Below are 15134 nucleotides of genomic sequence, written 5' to 3' on the forward strand. Positions count from 1 at the left end.
CTTTGTTTTATTTGCAGTTTTAAATAACAAGTGCAATGTACCTAACAGTTCCTTTCATACAGACCTACATCGGCAGTATCCTTGTGTCTGTTAACCCTTACAAGTTGCTAAACATTTACGGCACAGACATGGTGCTCCGGTATGAGGGCCACGGCTTGATCGACAACCCTCCGTAAGACCCAGATTTAAAGTAGACGCGTATTGTGCTGTTGTCCAAAAAAATCCAAATCCGAAAATTGCATGTTTTTATCTTGCAGTCATCTTTTTGCCCTTGCTAATCTCTCGTACACAACAATGATGGATGCCAAAAACAACCAGTGTATTGTGATCAGGTATGTCTACATTTGTCTCTTTCTCTGTCGAACCTAAAAGCTGAATCAGTAAAATGTTGAATTATACCGATTTGAAAGATGCATGTTCCATGTGCACCGATTACAGCGGTGAAAGCGGGTCTGGGAAGACAGAAGCAACTAAACTGATCCTACGATACTTGACAGCCATACATCACAAACGCAATGTAACCCAACAGGTAGACCTGCTGTGTTTAACTATAGTCACCATCAAACAGTTTTATGGGAATTATGTGGCTCATGTTGTGTTTCTTTCTCTCTCCCAACAGATAGAGGTACACTCTCAGCCTTCATGGGAGTAACCCGCATCTCTGTTTGAAGATAACAGTTTTGTTTAACTCATCAGATCCTAGAAGCCACGCCTTTGTTGGAGTCCTTTGGGAATGCCAAAACGGTGCGGAATGACAACTCTTCACGTTTTGGCAAATTCACACAGATCTGCATGGAGGAGTGAGTAGTGACTTAGTAGTCTTCCGCAAGTTCGGTTTTTGGGGCTTCATGCAGGCGTCACAGCTAGGAGACCGGAGTTCAATTCCACCCTCGGCCATCTCTGTGTGGAGTTTGCATGTTCTCCCCGTGATAGCATGGGTTTTCTCCGGTTTCCTCCCACATTCCAAAAACATGCTAGGTTAATTAGCGACTCCAAATGGTCCATAAGTATGAATGTGAGTGTGAATGGTTGTTTGTCTATATGTGCCCTGTAATTGGCTGGCCACCAGTGCAGGGTGTACCCCGCCTCTCGCCTGAAGACAGCTGGGATAGGCTCCAGCACCCCCTGCAACCCTTGTGAGGATAAGTGGTAGAAAATTAATGAAATGACCACACAAGCTAGGAGACTCGGGTTCGATTCCCTGCTCGGCCATCTCTGTGTGGAGTTTGCATGTTTTCCCCGTGCATGCGTGGGTTTTCTCCGGGTACTCCGGTTTCCTCCCACATTCCAAAAACATGCTAGGTTAATTAATTGGCGACTCCAAATTGTCCATAGGTATGAATGTGAGTGTGAATGGTTGTTTGTCTATATGTGCGCTGTGATTGGCTGGCCACCAGTCCAGGGTGTACCCCGCCTCTCGCCTGAAGACAGCTGGGATAGGCTCCAGCCCCCCCTGCAACCCTTGTGAGGATAAGTGGTAGAAAATTAATGAAATGACCACACAAGCTAGGAGACTCGGGTTCGATTCCCTGCTCGGCCATCTCTGTGTGGAGTTTGCATGTTTTGCCCGTGCATGCGTGGGTTTTTTCCGGGTACTCCGGTTTCCTCCCACATTCCAAAAACATGCTAGGTTAATTAGCGACTCCAAATTGTCCATAGGTATGAATGTGAGTGTGAATGGTTGTTTGTCTATATGTGCGCTGTGATTGGCTGGCAACCAGTCCAGGATGTGCACCAAAGTGTGTTGTGTTCTGCACACATACTGAAGTAACAATCTAGAGTGGTTTTACATAATGATGGCGTCATTGATCACCACAACACAGTCGCATGTTACACAAATACACTTAGATGACTAGCTGACCTGTGACAAAGCAGACCTGCACACATTACGCATGCATGGTTCGTTACTTAACTCTCAACAATGTGCATGTGTGTGTGTGTGTGTGTGTGCGTGTGTGCACTCCAACCTAATTAACCAGGGGTGTAATCAGCGGTGCCATAACATCTCAGTACCTGTTGGAGACGTCCCGCATTGTCTTTCAGGTAAGCTGGACACACACACACACACACACACACACACACACACACACACACACACACACACACACGCATACAGGTCAGGTGGCATCCTCTTACAACAAGTGAGTCAATGTGAGAAAGAGGAGATTCATGACTCAGTCAGCATGAGGTGTCAAACATGATGCTCCTCTCTAACGTCGCCTCTTTAATCCTGGTGTCCATCAAACGGCCATTATAGCGTCTGTCTGCAGGACTGGCCTGACCTCTGTCGCTACTCACACACACACACACACACACACACTGCTGCCAAAACCCTAACACACTTGTCAACCTGGAGTCTTGACATTGTCTTGCAGGGTCTAAACTGCACTGAGTCAGAACTCAATTTGAGATTAGCTTTAAATCTATAAGTATATTTGTGGGTTTTTTTCTCAATTATAATTTTATCATTGTTTTAGATTAGATTAGATTAGATTAGACTTTATTGTTATTGCTCATGTCACTGGTACAGGGCAACAAAATGCAGTTAGCATCCAACCAGAAGTCCAATTTTATAAGTACCTTAGTAAAAAATGGACAGATCTATGTAAAAAACTATAACAGGCTATGACTATAATACAGTGAGGATATGTACAGGGATATAAATGACTATAATATGGCTATTGTAGATTATACAGATTATAAACAGTATGGATGTGACAATATATAATAACAGTAATATGTACAGTATTGCAATGAAGTGACTAGAGTATGGCTATTGCAGATTATATAAATTATAAACAGTATGATCTATGAATGTAACAAAATATTACAGTAATATGTACAATAGTGCAATATGTACAGTAACCTATAACCTTTAACCTATATAAAGTGTGTTTACCATGAAAAGAAGTTTCAAATTATTATTATTATTATTAATGTCATATTGCCTTTTAGATCACCTTTCTCTAAATATTGTTTTGGGTTTTTCAAAGGTTTTCATGAATCATGCGTTATAAAATAACATATTCATCAAGTGGATGCAGGATGTGGCCCCCAGGCCGTAGTTTGGCTACCTCTGACCTAGCTTTCTAGCCATTATTTCAAACATTCATCCACAGGCCAAATCGGAGAGAAACTACCACATCTTTTACGAGATGTTGGCCGGTCTTCCTCCGCACGAGAAGCGCTCGCTGTATCTGCAGGATGCTGAGACCTACTATTATCTCAATCAGGTACACACACACACACACAGACACACACATGCATAGAGCATAGCTAATCCATTTCTCAGTCTCATGAACAAATGACTTGTCATCTGCGTGCCAAGGTGACATTCATTCCACAACGTGATTAATGGCACAAACGTAAAAGTCGTTATGGTATCGAACTGACCTTTGCGGCTCAAATGCGTTTGAACTGTGTGTGTCAAGTTTTGCTTTCATTTCAGTAACCTTACCATCAGCTCGAATTGGGTAGGAGACCCACACCTTCAAACACGGAAACAGACATGTCATGTGTGTGCTTGCGAACGCAGGGAGGCGACTGTCGGATCGACGGGAAGGACGACGCCGAGGACTTCAGACGGCTGCTGAATGCCATGGACATCTTGCGCTTCGCCCCCGACGAGCAAACGGCCATCTACAGACTTTTGTCCTCCATCCTCCATCTAGGCAACGTCTACTTCCAGCCACACCAGACCAAGGTCCAAACATCTCCTACACATTCAGAGATGGTGATGATGCTGACAGATGTGTGCCCTCTGCAGGCCGAAGGTCAAGAGGCAGCGTCAGTGGTGAGCGCTCAAGAGATTAGGGTGGTGGCAGAGCTGCTGCAGGTGTCTCCCGAAGGCTTGCAAAAGTGTGTCACCTTTAAAATGATGGTGAGAACGACACGACACGCTTTATCGTCAACTTGAGGCAGTGACGGACAATTTATTTGTATTTGTGTGTCTTTAATCCCACACAGGACACGGTCAGGGAAAAGATCTACACTCCCCTCACAGTGGAGAGTGCTGTGGATGCCAGGTCAGTTGGAGTGTTTATACAAGATAGTCAATAAGATTTATTTGGTTAGCCTTACAGCAAGCAAGGATCCGTTTTTCAGAATCCTAAATGAATCGTTCACTTTACTCCCAGTCAACACCGCAAAAGGGTGCTGGTGACAAACTACATTCATTCATTCATTTTCTACCGCTTATCCTTACGAGGGTCGCAGGGAGTGCTGGAGCCTATCCCAGCTGTCTTCGGGCGAGAGGCGGGGTACACCCTGGACTTGTCGCCAGCCAATCACAGGGCACCAAACTACATTCATTCATTAATTTTCTACCGGTTATCCTCACGAGGGTCGCAGAGGGTGCTGGAGCCTATCCCAGCTGTCTTCAGGCAAGAAGCGGGGTACACCCTGGACTGGTGGCCAGCCAATCACAGGGCACATATAGACAAACAACCATTCACACTCACATTCATACCTATGGACAGTTTGGAGTCACCAATTAACCTAGCATGTTTTTGGAATGTGGGAGGAAACCGGAGTACCCGGAGAAAATCCACGCATGCACGGGGAAAACATGCAAACTCCACACAGAGATGGCCGAGCAGGGAATCGAACCCGAGTCTCCTAGCTTGTGTGGTAATTTCATTCATTTTCTACCACTTATACTCACAAGGGTTGCAGGGGGTGCTGGAGCCTATCCCAGCTGTCTTCGGGCGAGAGGCGGGGTACACCCTGGACTGGTGGCCAGCCAATCACAGGGCACATATAGACAAACAACCATTCACACTCACATTCATACCTATGGACAATTTGGAGTCGCCAATTAACCTAGCATGTTTTTGGAATGTGGGAGGAAACCGGAGAAAACCCACGCATGGAGAACATGCAAACTCCACACTCGGGGTTCCTAGCTGTAAGGTCTGCGCGGTAACCACTCATCCACCGTGCAGCCCAATCCACAAAGATCAGTACAGATCAACTACATGTTGCTCACATACTGTATGCATACACAGAACATTGCTGAGGAGTGAAAGATGGCTGACATCTTATTCCCATCTTTGATGGAGGCAGGCAAGGACAAAGGATGTCAAGGCTTGGAGGTGTCGGGGTGGCCAAGGGTTGTATTTTTTTCAGATGCCCTCTGTTGCCATAGGAACCAGGAATCCTTGTTTCCATAGAAACCATGTTGTGCGTGTGTATGTGTGTGTCGTAGAGACGCTGTTGCCAAGATCCTCTACTCGCTGCTCTTCAACTGGCTGACAGAGCGCATCAACGGACGCGTGTACCCCCGCAACGAAGCGCTCTCCATCTCTATACTGGATATTTATGGATTTGAGGTCACGCTGGGAAAACACTTGCACTTGCATATTTTTACTCCTCGCTAACACGACCTGCCTGCTTTCAAAGCCTCCTATCTTTACCCCTCAGGAGCTCCAGGTGAACAGTTTTGAGCAGCTGTGCATCAACTACGCCAATGAAACTTTGCAGTTCTACTTTAACAAAGTCATCATCCAGCAGGAGCAGGTCAGAGGAAACTTTTGCTTTTCTTTTTTTTTTTTATGCCGATACACTGTATTGGGACACTGACTGTGATGGCTCTTCTGGGTTAAGAGTTTAGGCGGGTCTGTTTTTGAGGTCAGAGGAAACTGGAGAGAACGTGTGCCTTCAAGGACCTTGGTGCACTGGAACGGAAAAAGTCCAAAAAGTCTTGTTAAGATGAAAAATTTAACTTTTTGATTCATTCATGCATTGAGATAATCATGCCAATTAGGGATGTACCGATCAATCAGGCCACCGATTAGTATCGCCTCACACGGTATTGGCCGATCGGCCTCATGGATGATCGGTATGAGTATCGGTAGCATCAAACCCTGATGGGAACATCGCTTACTGCCGGTGTTGTTTAACGGATCTCCTACAGGAGGAGTACATGCGGGAGCAGATTGAGTGGCAGCAGCAGCCCTTCAGCCACAACCAGGCCTGCCTGGACCTCATTGCCGCAAAGCCTCATGGGATACTGCGCATACTGGATGATCAGTGTGGTTTCCCTCAGGTACGCTGTTTTTGCAATCGTTATTGTAATTCGCCAAACGGTAGAGTGGCATGAAATAAGGGGGCATGGTGTTGTTGCCATGGCAACCCCGGATAACCACTTCTTTGGACAAGCCTCTTGTCTTGCATAAGCACCAGCATGACCTGGAGTGGTATCATTTCTTTCATCCCATAATCATCCCTTGACCTCCTCCATTTATTGCAAGGCAACAGACCACACCTTCCTTCAGAAGTGCCATTATCACCATGGTAACGACCCTCTCTACGCCAAGCCAAAGATGCCACTTCCACAGTTCACCCTCCATCACTACGCTGGGAACGTCACCTATCAGGTATTTTGGCCGTTTGTTGCTTTGTTGCTTGAAATGTCGGCTAACGTTTTGGGTCCTCCAGGTGCACAAGTTCTTGGACAAGAACTTTGACACGGTCCGCCAGGATGTCCTGGACCTCTTCATCCAGAGCAAAAGCAGAGTGAGACCTCCTCAAGCGTGTATTTAGTCCGCCTGGTCCTTACATGTACGTGTCAACAGATGGTGTCCGACCTCTTCCTCAAACATTCCGAGGCCGTGTCCCTGCAGCGCTCCCATGCGCGCCGCAGCAGCACGGCTCGCCGCTTCCAGGCCAACACGATCAGCGCAAAGTTCCAGAGCAGCTTGCAGGAGCTGCTGGAGAAGATGGCGAGGTACAACAAAACGTTCCATATTTTAGCACTTTTCAAACATTTTAAATAAGTGTCAGATGTCCCACAATAGCGGTAAGCGCGCAGACCTCACAGCTAGGAGACCAGGGTTCAATTCCACCCTCGGCCATCTCTGTGTGGAGTTTTGCATTCATCTCCCCGTGCATGCGTGGGTTTTCTCCGGGTACTCCGGTTTCCTCCCACATTCCAAAAACATGCTAGGTTAATTGGCCAATTAACCAATTCACAATTGGTTAATTGTGAGTGTGAATGGTTGTTTGTCTATATGTGCCCTGTGATTGGCTGGTGACCAGTCCAGGGTGTACCCCGTCTCTCGCCTGAAGACAGCTGGGATAGGCTCCAGCACCCCCTGCAACCCTTGTGAGGATAAGTGGTAGAAAATGAATTAAATGACCACACAAGCTAGGAGACTCGGGTTCGATTCCCTGCTCGGCCATCTCTGTGTGGAGTTTGCATGTTTTCCCCGTGCATGCGTGGGTTTTCTCTGGGTACTCCGGTTTCCACCCACATTCCAAAAACATGCTAGGTTAATTGTCCCACAATAGCATATTGGAATTCTCATGGCATTGAATTATTCAGGTTGTTGTTATACAGGTTGTTTTAGAAGACACTATGTCTCTTATGGTGTGTTTTTAGGGCTGGGTTGTTCTTTACGCACTTACGAGCCACACAGAAAATCTGCTTGAGAGACCGTGTGTGACTTTATACTCCGTGCTGGCAAACTGCAGGGGGCACCGGGGACACACTCCTAAACTAGAGCAGAAGAAGTTTACCATTGCTTGCTCGACTTCCAGTATAGCGACACTTTTTCCGTCTTTGTATTGAAGAAGAGGAATTGTGTTGTATTTATTTGCTGCTGCAACAGAAAAGGAAAGAGAAGGTGGTCCACTTGCAGCATGTCATTCTTCCCACCACAGGGACTCGTACCCCGCCAGGAGAATGTGCTTAGAAAAGACATGCTGAACGTTGCAAAAGAAAATAAGCAACAAACAACTTGACTTAAAACACAACTCGTTACAGTGTGCTTAAACTACTTTACGTCATTGGTTGATTGGAACGCAAAATGGCTTTGTTAGCTCATTAAGCTTTGAATTTCATACATAGTTGCATCCAATCATCTAATTCGAGGTATTGAAGGTGGCCAGTTGCGGTTCTATGAATCTCCTGTGACGGAGGTCGTCAAACCGGCTGTCAAATGAGCTGAAAAGGAAGATTGTTCAACATCACGGTCATCACGCAAAGGCTACAAAAAGCTATCAGAGATTTCAGCAATCAGTTTCCACAGTTATAGTCTTCGAGACGCTCCCCTCTGGCAGGAGGCTGCGGGTCCATCAGGACCAAAACCCTCACGCCACAAGAACAGTTTCTTCCCGTCTGCTGTCAGCCTCATCACCCCACCTGACACTCTTCACACCCCACCTCTGCCTCATCCTGCCGCTTTGACACTTTCACTATATGCGTTACATTAACGCCCAGTTTGGACTTTTAGGAAAAACAATCAGACTGCACTTCCGGAATAACAAACAAAAAACATATACATATATTTATACTGTTATTCTGTATATTTTGTATTTTTCATTCTTCTTTTAATAGATGTGTCTGCACCTACTATACCAAAACAAATTCCTAGTATGTGTTTGATCATACCTGGCAATAAACCTATTCTGATTCTGACACGGGACACAAGACGAAGGATGGTGGGAACTGTCAAACGGAATTGTCAACCTACATAGGGACATATTGCTGTTAGAACGTGACGGGAAAAGTCCATTCTGCCATTTATTCACTGTTATATCCTTCCGTGTTCTAGGTGCAACCCTTATTTTGTGCGATGCATCAAGCCAAACCACCATAAGGTATCTGACAGCATGTTTGTTTATTAAAAAAAAAAAATCAAAACATAAGCTAGTAAGCGAGTGCGAGTTTTTGTCACATGTGCAGGAGGCCGGAGTGTTTGACACGGAGCTGGTGTGCACGCAGCTGCGTTATTCCGGAATCATGGAGACCATCCGGATCCGCAAGGAGGGTTATCCGGTCAGACTTCCATTTCACAGCTTCCTCTCAAGGTGAGTCGGTCGGATTCTCACCGAAATCTGGTTGTCCTCCACGATGCCGTAGGCTCAATAAGACCACCTCAAACAGGTACAAAGCCCTGCTGTGTATGAAAGAGCCTCCGCCCGCCGTAGGAGAAAACTGCGCTATCATGCTGCGCAAACTGGGCCCAGTCAAGGTCGGGTCCTTTCAGCTGGGAGTCAGTAAGGTCAGCGTTCACTCAAGGTCAGAGAGGTCACAAAAGGAAGACAATGCAGGTGAATATATGTCTCTGTGTGTGTGTAGATCTTTCTAAAAGAGGATCTGCATCAGCTCCTGGAGGGCAAACGTGACCGCCTGCTCAACATCGCCGCCCTCACATTGCAGAGATATGTGCGCATGTACTTCATCCGCAAGAACTTTATTAAGTTCCGACGCTGCATGGCACTCTTTCGGGCTCGCTGCAAAGGCTACGTGATTAGGTAACACCATCAATGACAGCACTCACTTGTATTTTATAAAGTACACCCAGTATCGCCTCAAAGGTCAGCACAGCCCTTATATTTCACCCCATCTTGTCAAGAGCTGATACTTCATACTAGTAGTACTTCTTAGGGTATAGAAGTACCATCAACTGAGAATGAGCCACACAGCCTGAACACAAGTGACTAGCAAGATAATTGTGTCTTTCCAACAGTCAAGCAAGTTGACAAGTAGGGTACCGGTAAGGGTACTTTTATAGTCACCGACCCGATTCTATCGGTACTGCTCGCCCCCATTCACCATGTACCATGTTTTGGTTCCTAATCCCCAGTCTCCGTGGAATGTCATGGCTCTGCTGCTAATCCTATTCACAAGCGAAGAAGACAAAGCTAGGAAAGGGGGTCACCAATTTGGATCGTTCATTCATTCACTTGATTCAGTTGAGGTGGCTCGGGCATCTAGTCCGGATGCCTCCCGGACGCCTAACTGGTGAGGTGTTCCGGGCTTGCCCAGCCGGGAAAAGGCCCCATGGCAGACCTAGGACACGCTGGAGGGATTATGTCTCACAGCTGGCCTGGGAACGCCTTGGTGTTTTCCCGATGGAGCTGGAGAAGGTGGCCGGGGACCGGGAAGTCTGGGCTTCCCTACTAAGACTGCTGCCCCCGCCACCCGGACCCGGATAAGCGGAGGAAAATGGATGGATGGATGGCATTCATTCATTAATTTTCTGCCGCTTTTCCTGGAGCCTATCCCAGCTGTCTTCGGGCGAGAGGCGGGGGTACACCCTGGACTGGTCGCTCAGCCAATCACAGGGCACATATAGACAAACAACCATTCACACTCACATTCATACCTATGGACAATTTGGAGTGGCTAATTAACCTAGCATGTTTTTTTTGGAATGTGGGAGGAAACCGGAGTACCCGGAGAAAACCCACGTATGCACGGGGAGAACATGCAAACTCCACACAGAGATGGCCGAGGGTGAAGGGGAGGAATTGAACCCTGGTCTCCTAGCTGTGAGGTCTGCGCGCTAACCACTTGTCCGCCGTGCCGCCCCTATTTGGATCTTCATTCATTCATTTTCTACCGCTTTTTCCTCACGAGGGTCGCGGGGGGTGCTGGAGCCTATCCCAGCTGTCTTCGGGCGAGAGGCGGGGTACACCCTGGACTGGTCGCTCAGCCAATCACAGGGCACATATAGACAAACAACCATTCACACTCACATTCATACCTATGGACAATTTGGAGTCACCAATTATAACCTAGCATGTTTTTTTGGAATGTGGGAGGAAACCGGAGTACCCGGAGAAAACCCACACATGCACAGGGGAGAACATGCAAACTCCACACAGAGATGGCCGAGGGTGGAATTGAACCCTGGTCTCCTAGCTGTGAGGTCTGCGCGCTAACCACTCGACCGCCGTGCCGCCCCTATTTGGATCTTTTTATTAGAAAATTATTACATACTATTACATCATATTCACATTTTTTTTTTGTTTTATTTGTGCAGAAAAAAGTTTTCACTGAGGAGGAAATACCTCATCAAGCTCCGCTCCATTGTGCTGCTCATTGTGAACCGGCAGCGCTACATGAAAGTATGTATGGATACGTACTATGTGTGCTGAACACATACAGTAAACACTTGACTGACACGGACAGGAAAATATAATTATACTTGCATGACTCCTTCCAGTGAATGCGGTGTTATTAATCATTATTTATTTAGTCCTCATGTTCTGTCATATGATGTATTTTGCCTTAACTGGATCACCTAATTTAAATAGTCTTGGGTGTCCGGGCATGTGAGTCTACCCCTCACAGTTGGAGGAGATCACTCCTCTTCTTGCATAATGTTTTTTATATTAGCATTTTACAGACATGATCCCACGATGGTGTCTGTCTAGGTTATATTAGTTTTATTAAATTGTACCTCGTATTATTTTCAAACAACTTTATTTAACTCTATTTTGGAGTCAGTAGCATTAGTAGTATTAGAGTCAGTAGTATTTTCTTTCATGAGATCACAGACGTCTTAGCACCCAAAAAATCCTGATTTGGATCAACACCAAATAGTGCAATTTCACAGATAACTTCCATATACTGTATGTCAGGTCTCCATATATGTATTTTTGGTACCGAGGTGTTCGGATCTGCACCAAAAGTGTATATATTCTCACTATGCCCTGGAGTAACCTCTCCAAAATCGTTCAGTAAAGCCAGTAAAAGTGTTTTCTTGTGTCATCCTGCTTGTTAAGCATCAAACAGCCGTTAAATTATAGCTTCTTTGTTGACAAGTGATTATTAAATAAGAGCACAAATGTGTAATTATTATCCGAGAAATGTGACGTGTGATTGTGTCATCTTTTTGCCAGACGGTGGTGGAGCCCGCGAGGAAGGCTGAGGAGGTGTGTGAGGATGAAGAGGAGGGTCACATTGTCAAGACACTTGCACACGCTAATGTGCGCTTACACGTGTGTGTCTTGCAGGATCGCGTCAATAGAGAAGTGGTGAATGTCACCACACTGCCCATCCCTGCTGAGCTGGCGGGCCTGCTGCAGGCGGCTTCAGGTGAGCGTAGTACGCGCACGTCTGCGGCGCACGGGACAGTGCATCTATTTCACTATTTCTGTGTGTGTGTGTGTGTGTGTGTGTGTTTTTACAGGTGGAGCGGAGCTGCACTCGGACTGCTTGGCGCTCGTCCAGGCTCCAAAGGTTCAGGTGGACCCACAGCTGACCTTGCCTCTGGACATCAACAACTACCTCATGACTCATTACATCCGCGCCATATTTAGGGTGAGCACACACACACACACACAAACACACACTCAGTGGTGTGTAGGTGTGGACTCTAAAATTGTTCAGTCATTTTGTGTGTGTGTGTTTTTAGGAGCCATTGTTTGGGATGCTGACAGCCCCACTGGAGAACTCTCTGACTCGATTGGATCAGGAGCTTACACATGGAGCCATCAACGTTTTTGTGCTGGTACCTCAGCTGCTGAACAATGCTACATCATATATTTAAGCACACACAAGGTGGTCCACGGCGGTAGATATCAATAAATGGCCCACTATCCCTCATGCAGCTTTCCACTAAGCACTTGGCTCACACTGAACCAAAATACACTTTAAGAAATATCACACAGAAATGAATGTAAATAGAAATGATATGTTCCATGTGGTCATCACTATATTAAGTCTACAGTAATATGGTATCACTTTATCTGCTGATATCTGCAAAGGTGATGAAGTGCTAGATAATATTGATATTGACATTGGGTTGGTAATGATGTGCTGGCTCGTATCGGTTGATATATGTATTGATAACAAAGTCCTGGATATTATTGGTATCAGTTGATATTGTATTGGTAATGATGTGCTGGCTGGTATCGGTTTATATATGTATTGATAACAAAGTCCTGGATATTATTGGTGATATTGTATTGGTAATGATGTGCTGGCTGGTATCGGTTGATATATGTATGGATAACAAAGTCCTGGATATTATTGGTATCTGTTGATATCGAATTGGTAATGATGTGCTGGCTGGTATCGGTTGATATATGTATTGATAACAAAGTCCTGGATATTATTGGTATTCGATGATATTGTATTGGTAATGATGTGCTGGCTCGTATCGGTTGATATATGTATTGATAACAAAGTCCTGGATCTTATTGGTATCAGTTGATATTGCATTGGTAGTGATATGCTGGCTGGTATCGGTTGATATATGTATTGATAACAAAGTCCTGGATATTATTGGTATCTGTTGATATTGTATTGGTAATGATGTGCTGGCTGGAATCGCTTGATATATGTATTGATAACAAAGTCCTGGTTATTATTGGTATCAGTTGATCATATCAGTAATGAAGTGTTGCTGGTATCGGTTGATATCAGTAATAGTAATGCAGTGCCAGACAATAGGTTGGTATCGATATTTGTAATGATGTGCCGGACAACATTGGTATATTGGTATCGGTTAATATGATATCGGTAATGAAGGGCTGCTGGTATCAGTACATATTGGTAATAGTAACATCATATACTGTAACATGGACTGTATTAAGAAATGTATCAGTGTTTGAACGTACCTCATTGTCATGGCCATTTTATTAGAATGCTTATTGTTATGTTTACTATTTTATGACTTTATATATTTACTATTAATGGTGGATGTGGCTCATCCCTGTGAAAGCACTTCCTGTCTGTGTTCTTCTTCATCCTGTACGCTGGTGTCTTGTGTCAGATACTTCGCTTCATGGGCGATCCCGACCTGAACGGGGCTCAGGAGAATCTCTTTGGTAACTACATCATCCAGAGAGGACTTGCCAATCCCGACCTCCGAGATGAGATCTTTGCTCAAGTTGCCAACCAGGTGCTCATTCCATCCCATCATCTCAGTCATCATCTCGTTACGCCGTTGCGTCAGTTTTGTTTGGCTACTCCTCTTCTAGGTGTGGAGGAATCCCAACGTGCTGAATTCCGAGCGAGGTTGGCTCCTGTTGTCCTCATGTTTGTCCACCTTCCTTCCTTCTCAAAGGCTGGCCAAGCACCTGCTCAAGTAAACACAACTAGCATGGAAATAAACATTTACAGGGCAGTGAATGCTAAATCCCGAATGTGCATGTTAGCACACACACACACAGCAGGACACTGATCCATCTGTTAGATTTGCTAGGTCACTTCCCCACTTGACCCCATGTGTAGTTCTTATATAATCCTGCTAAGTACAGTATGTGGTTAATATTAATACGGTTGTCCATTCATGCATTCTTGTCCAAGAAATGATACTGCAGCTAAAAGTCAACTCTCCAACCTCACTTCCTGTCCACACATCCAAAATATTTCTATATATTGTTTATATAGAAATATAATAAAAGAAAAAAAAATATATATATAATATCCAATGTATTGAAACACACATTAGCACAAGTCTTATTTATGTTTTGTGGTTTATTTTCTCTGATTGTATCTATTATGTTGGGTAATAGGAGTGTACTAAAGTTGACCAGAAAGGGGTCATTTCCTGTCTAGAGGGCTCTAATAGGGGGCGGCACGGTGGTCAAGTGGTTAGCACGCAGGCCTCACAGCTAGGTTTGAGAGTTTGATTCCACTCTCGGCCATCTCTGTGTGGAGTTTGCATGTTCTCCCCATGCATGCGTGGGTTTTCTCCGGGTACTCCAGTTTCCTCCCACATTCCAAAAAACATGCTAGGTTAATTAGCGAGTCCTAATTGTCCATAGGTATGAATTTGAGTGTGAATGGTTGTTTGTCTATATGTGCCCTGTGATTGGCTGGCCACCAGTCCAGGGTGTACCCCGCCTCTCGTCCGAAGACAGCTGGGATAGGCTCCAGCACCCTTGTGAGGAAAAGCGGTAGAAAATGAATGAATGAATGAATGAATATTCTATATAGAATGATAAATGAATCCTACTCTGCAGCAATTCACTTCCACTATCACCAGTTAACTGGCATAAATGAGGGATTACTGTGATCGGCTACACTAATGTTTGTTTCATTGTACCTAACCTGCTTTGGTGATCATTGCAGGTTCGTGTCCGACTACGGCCCGGAGGGCTACGACTCAGTGTGTCAGCACCGTCTGCTCCAGGCCATGCAGCGGTGGAGCGTGGGGCCGGAGTGCGTGCGCACATACCCGCCCTGCCTGCTTGAGTGGACCGCCAACCGCAAGAGAGCGCATACGGTCCTGCACGTGCACTCCTTTGATGGTGAGAAGTGTTGGAATAAGAGCAACCATCTGCCAGTAGCAGTTGATATTGGTATTGCTGGACAATATTTCCATTGATATTGATTAATATCAATATTGGTGATGAAGTGCTGGACAATATGGGTATATTGTATCGGTTGA

At 45.4% G+C, this 15134-nt stretch overlaps 1 protein-coding gene across 1 annotated transcript in view; it reads left to right on the plus strand.

Annotated features, from left to right (window-relative positions):
• Positions 1-15134, plus strand: part of myo15ab (myosin XVAb) — a 40897-nt gene that overhangs the window by 3495 nt on the left and 22268 nt on the right. The window contains 28 exon segments of the mRNA XM_078793245.1: positions 63-172; positions 258-332; positions 439-529; positions 620-625; positions 697-800; positions 1980-2043; positions 3120-3233; positions 3536-3703; positions 3767-3880; positions 3967-4025; positions 5207-5330; positions 5422-5517; positions 5915-6046; positions 6252-6377; positions 6439-6516; positions 6576-6727; positions 8556-8601; positions 8687-8811; positions 8888-9005; positions 9083-9258; positions 10773-10857; positions 11635-11697; positions 11749-11830; positions 11925-12055; positions 12150-12245; positions 13512-13640; positions 13720-13826; positions 14816-14994. Coding sequence (XP_078649371.1) covers positions 63-172; positions 258-332; positions 439-529; positions 620-625; positions 697-800; positions 1980-2043; positions 3120-3233; positions 3536-3703; positions 3767-3880; positions 3967-4025; positions 5207-5330; positions 5422-5517; positions 5915-6046; positions 6252-6377; positions 6439-6516; positions 6576-6727; positions 8556-8601; positions 8687-8811; positions 8888-9005; positions 9083-9258; positions 10773-10857; positions 11635-11697; positions 11749-11830; positions 11925-12055; positions 12150-12245; positions 13512-13640; positions 13720-13826; positions 14816-14994 — 2950 coding nt within the window.

This window comes from Doryrhamphus excisus, linkage group LG9 (genome assembly GCF_037039965.1).
Source record: "Doryrhamphus excisus strain RoL-2023G ecotype Guam linkage group LG9, RoL_Dexc_Guam_v1.1, whole genome shotgun sequence".
NCBI lineage: Eukaryota > Metazoa > Chordata > Actinopteri > Syngnathiformes > Syngnathidae > Doryrhamphus > Doryrhamphus excisus.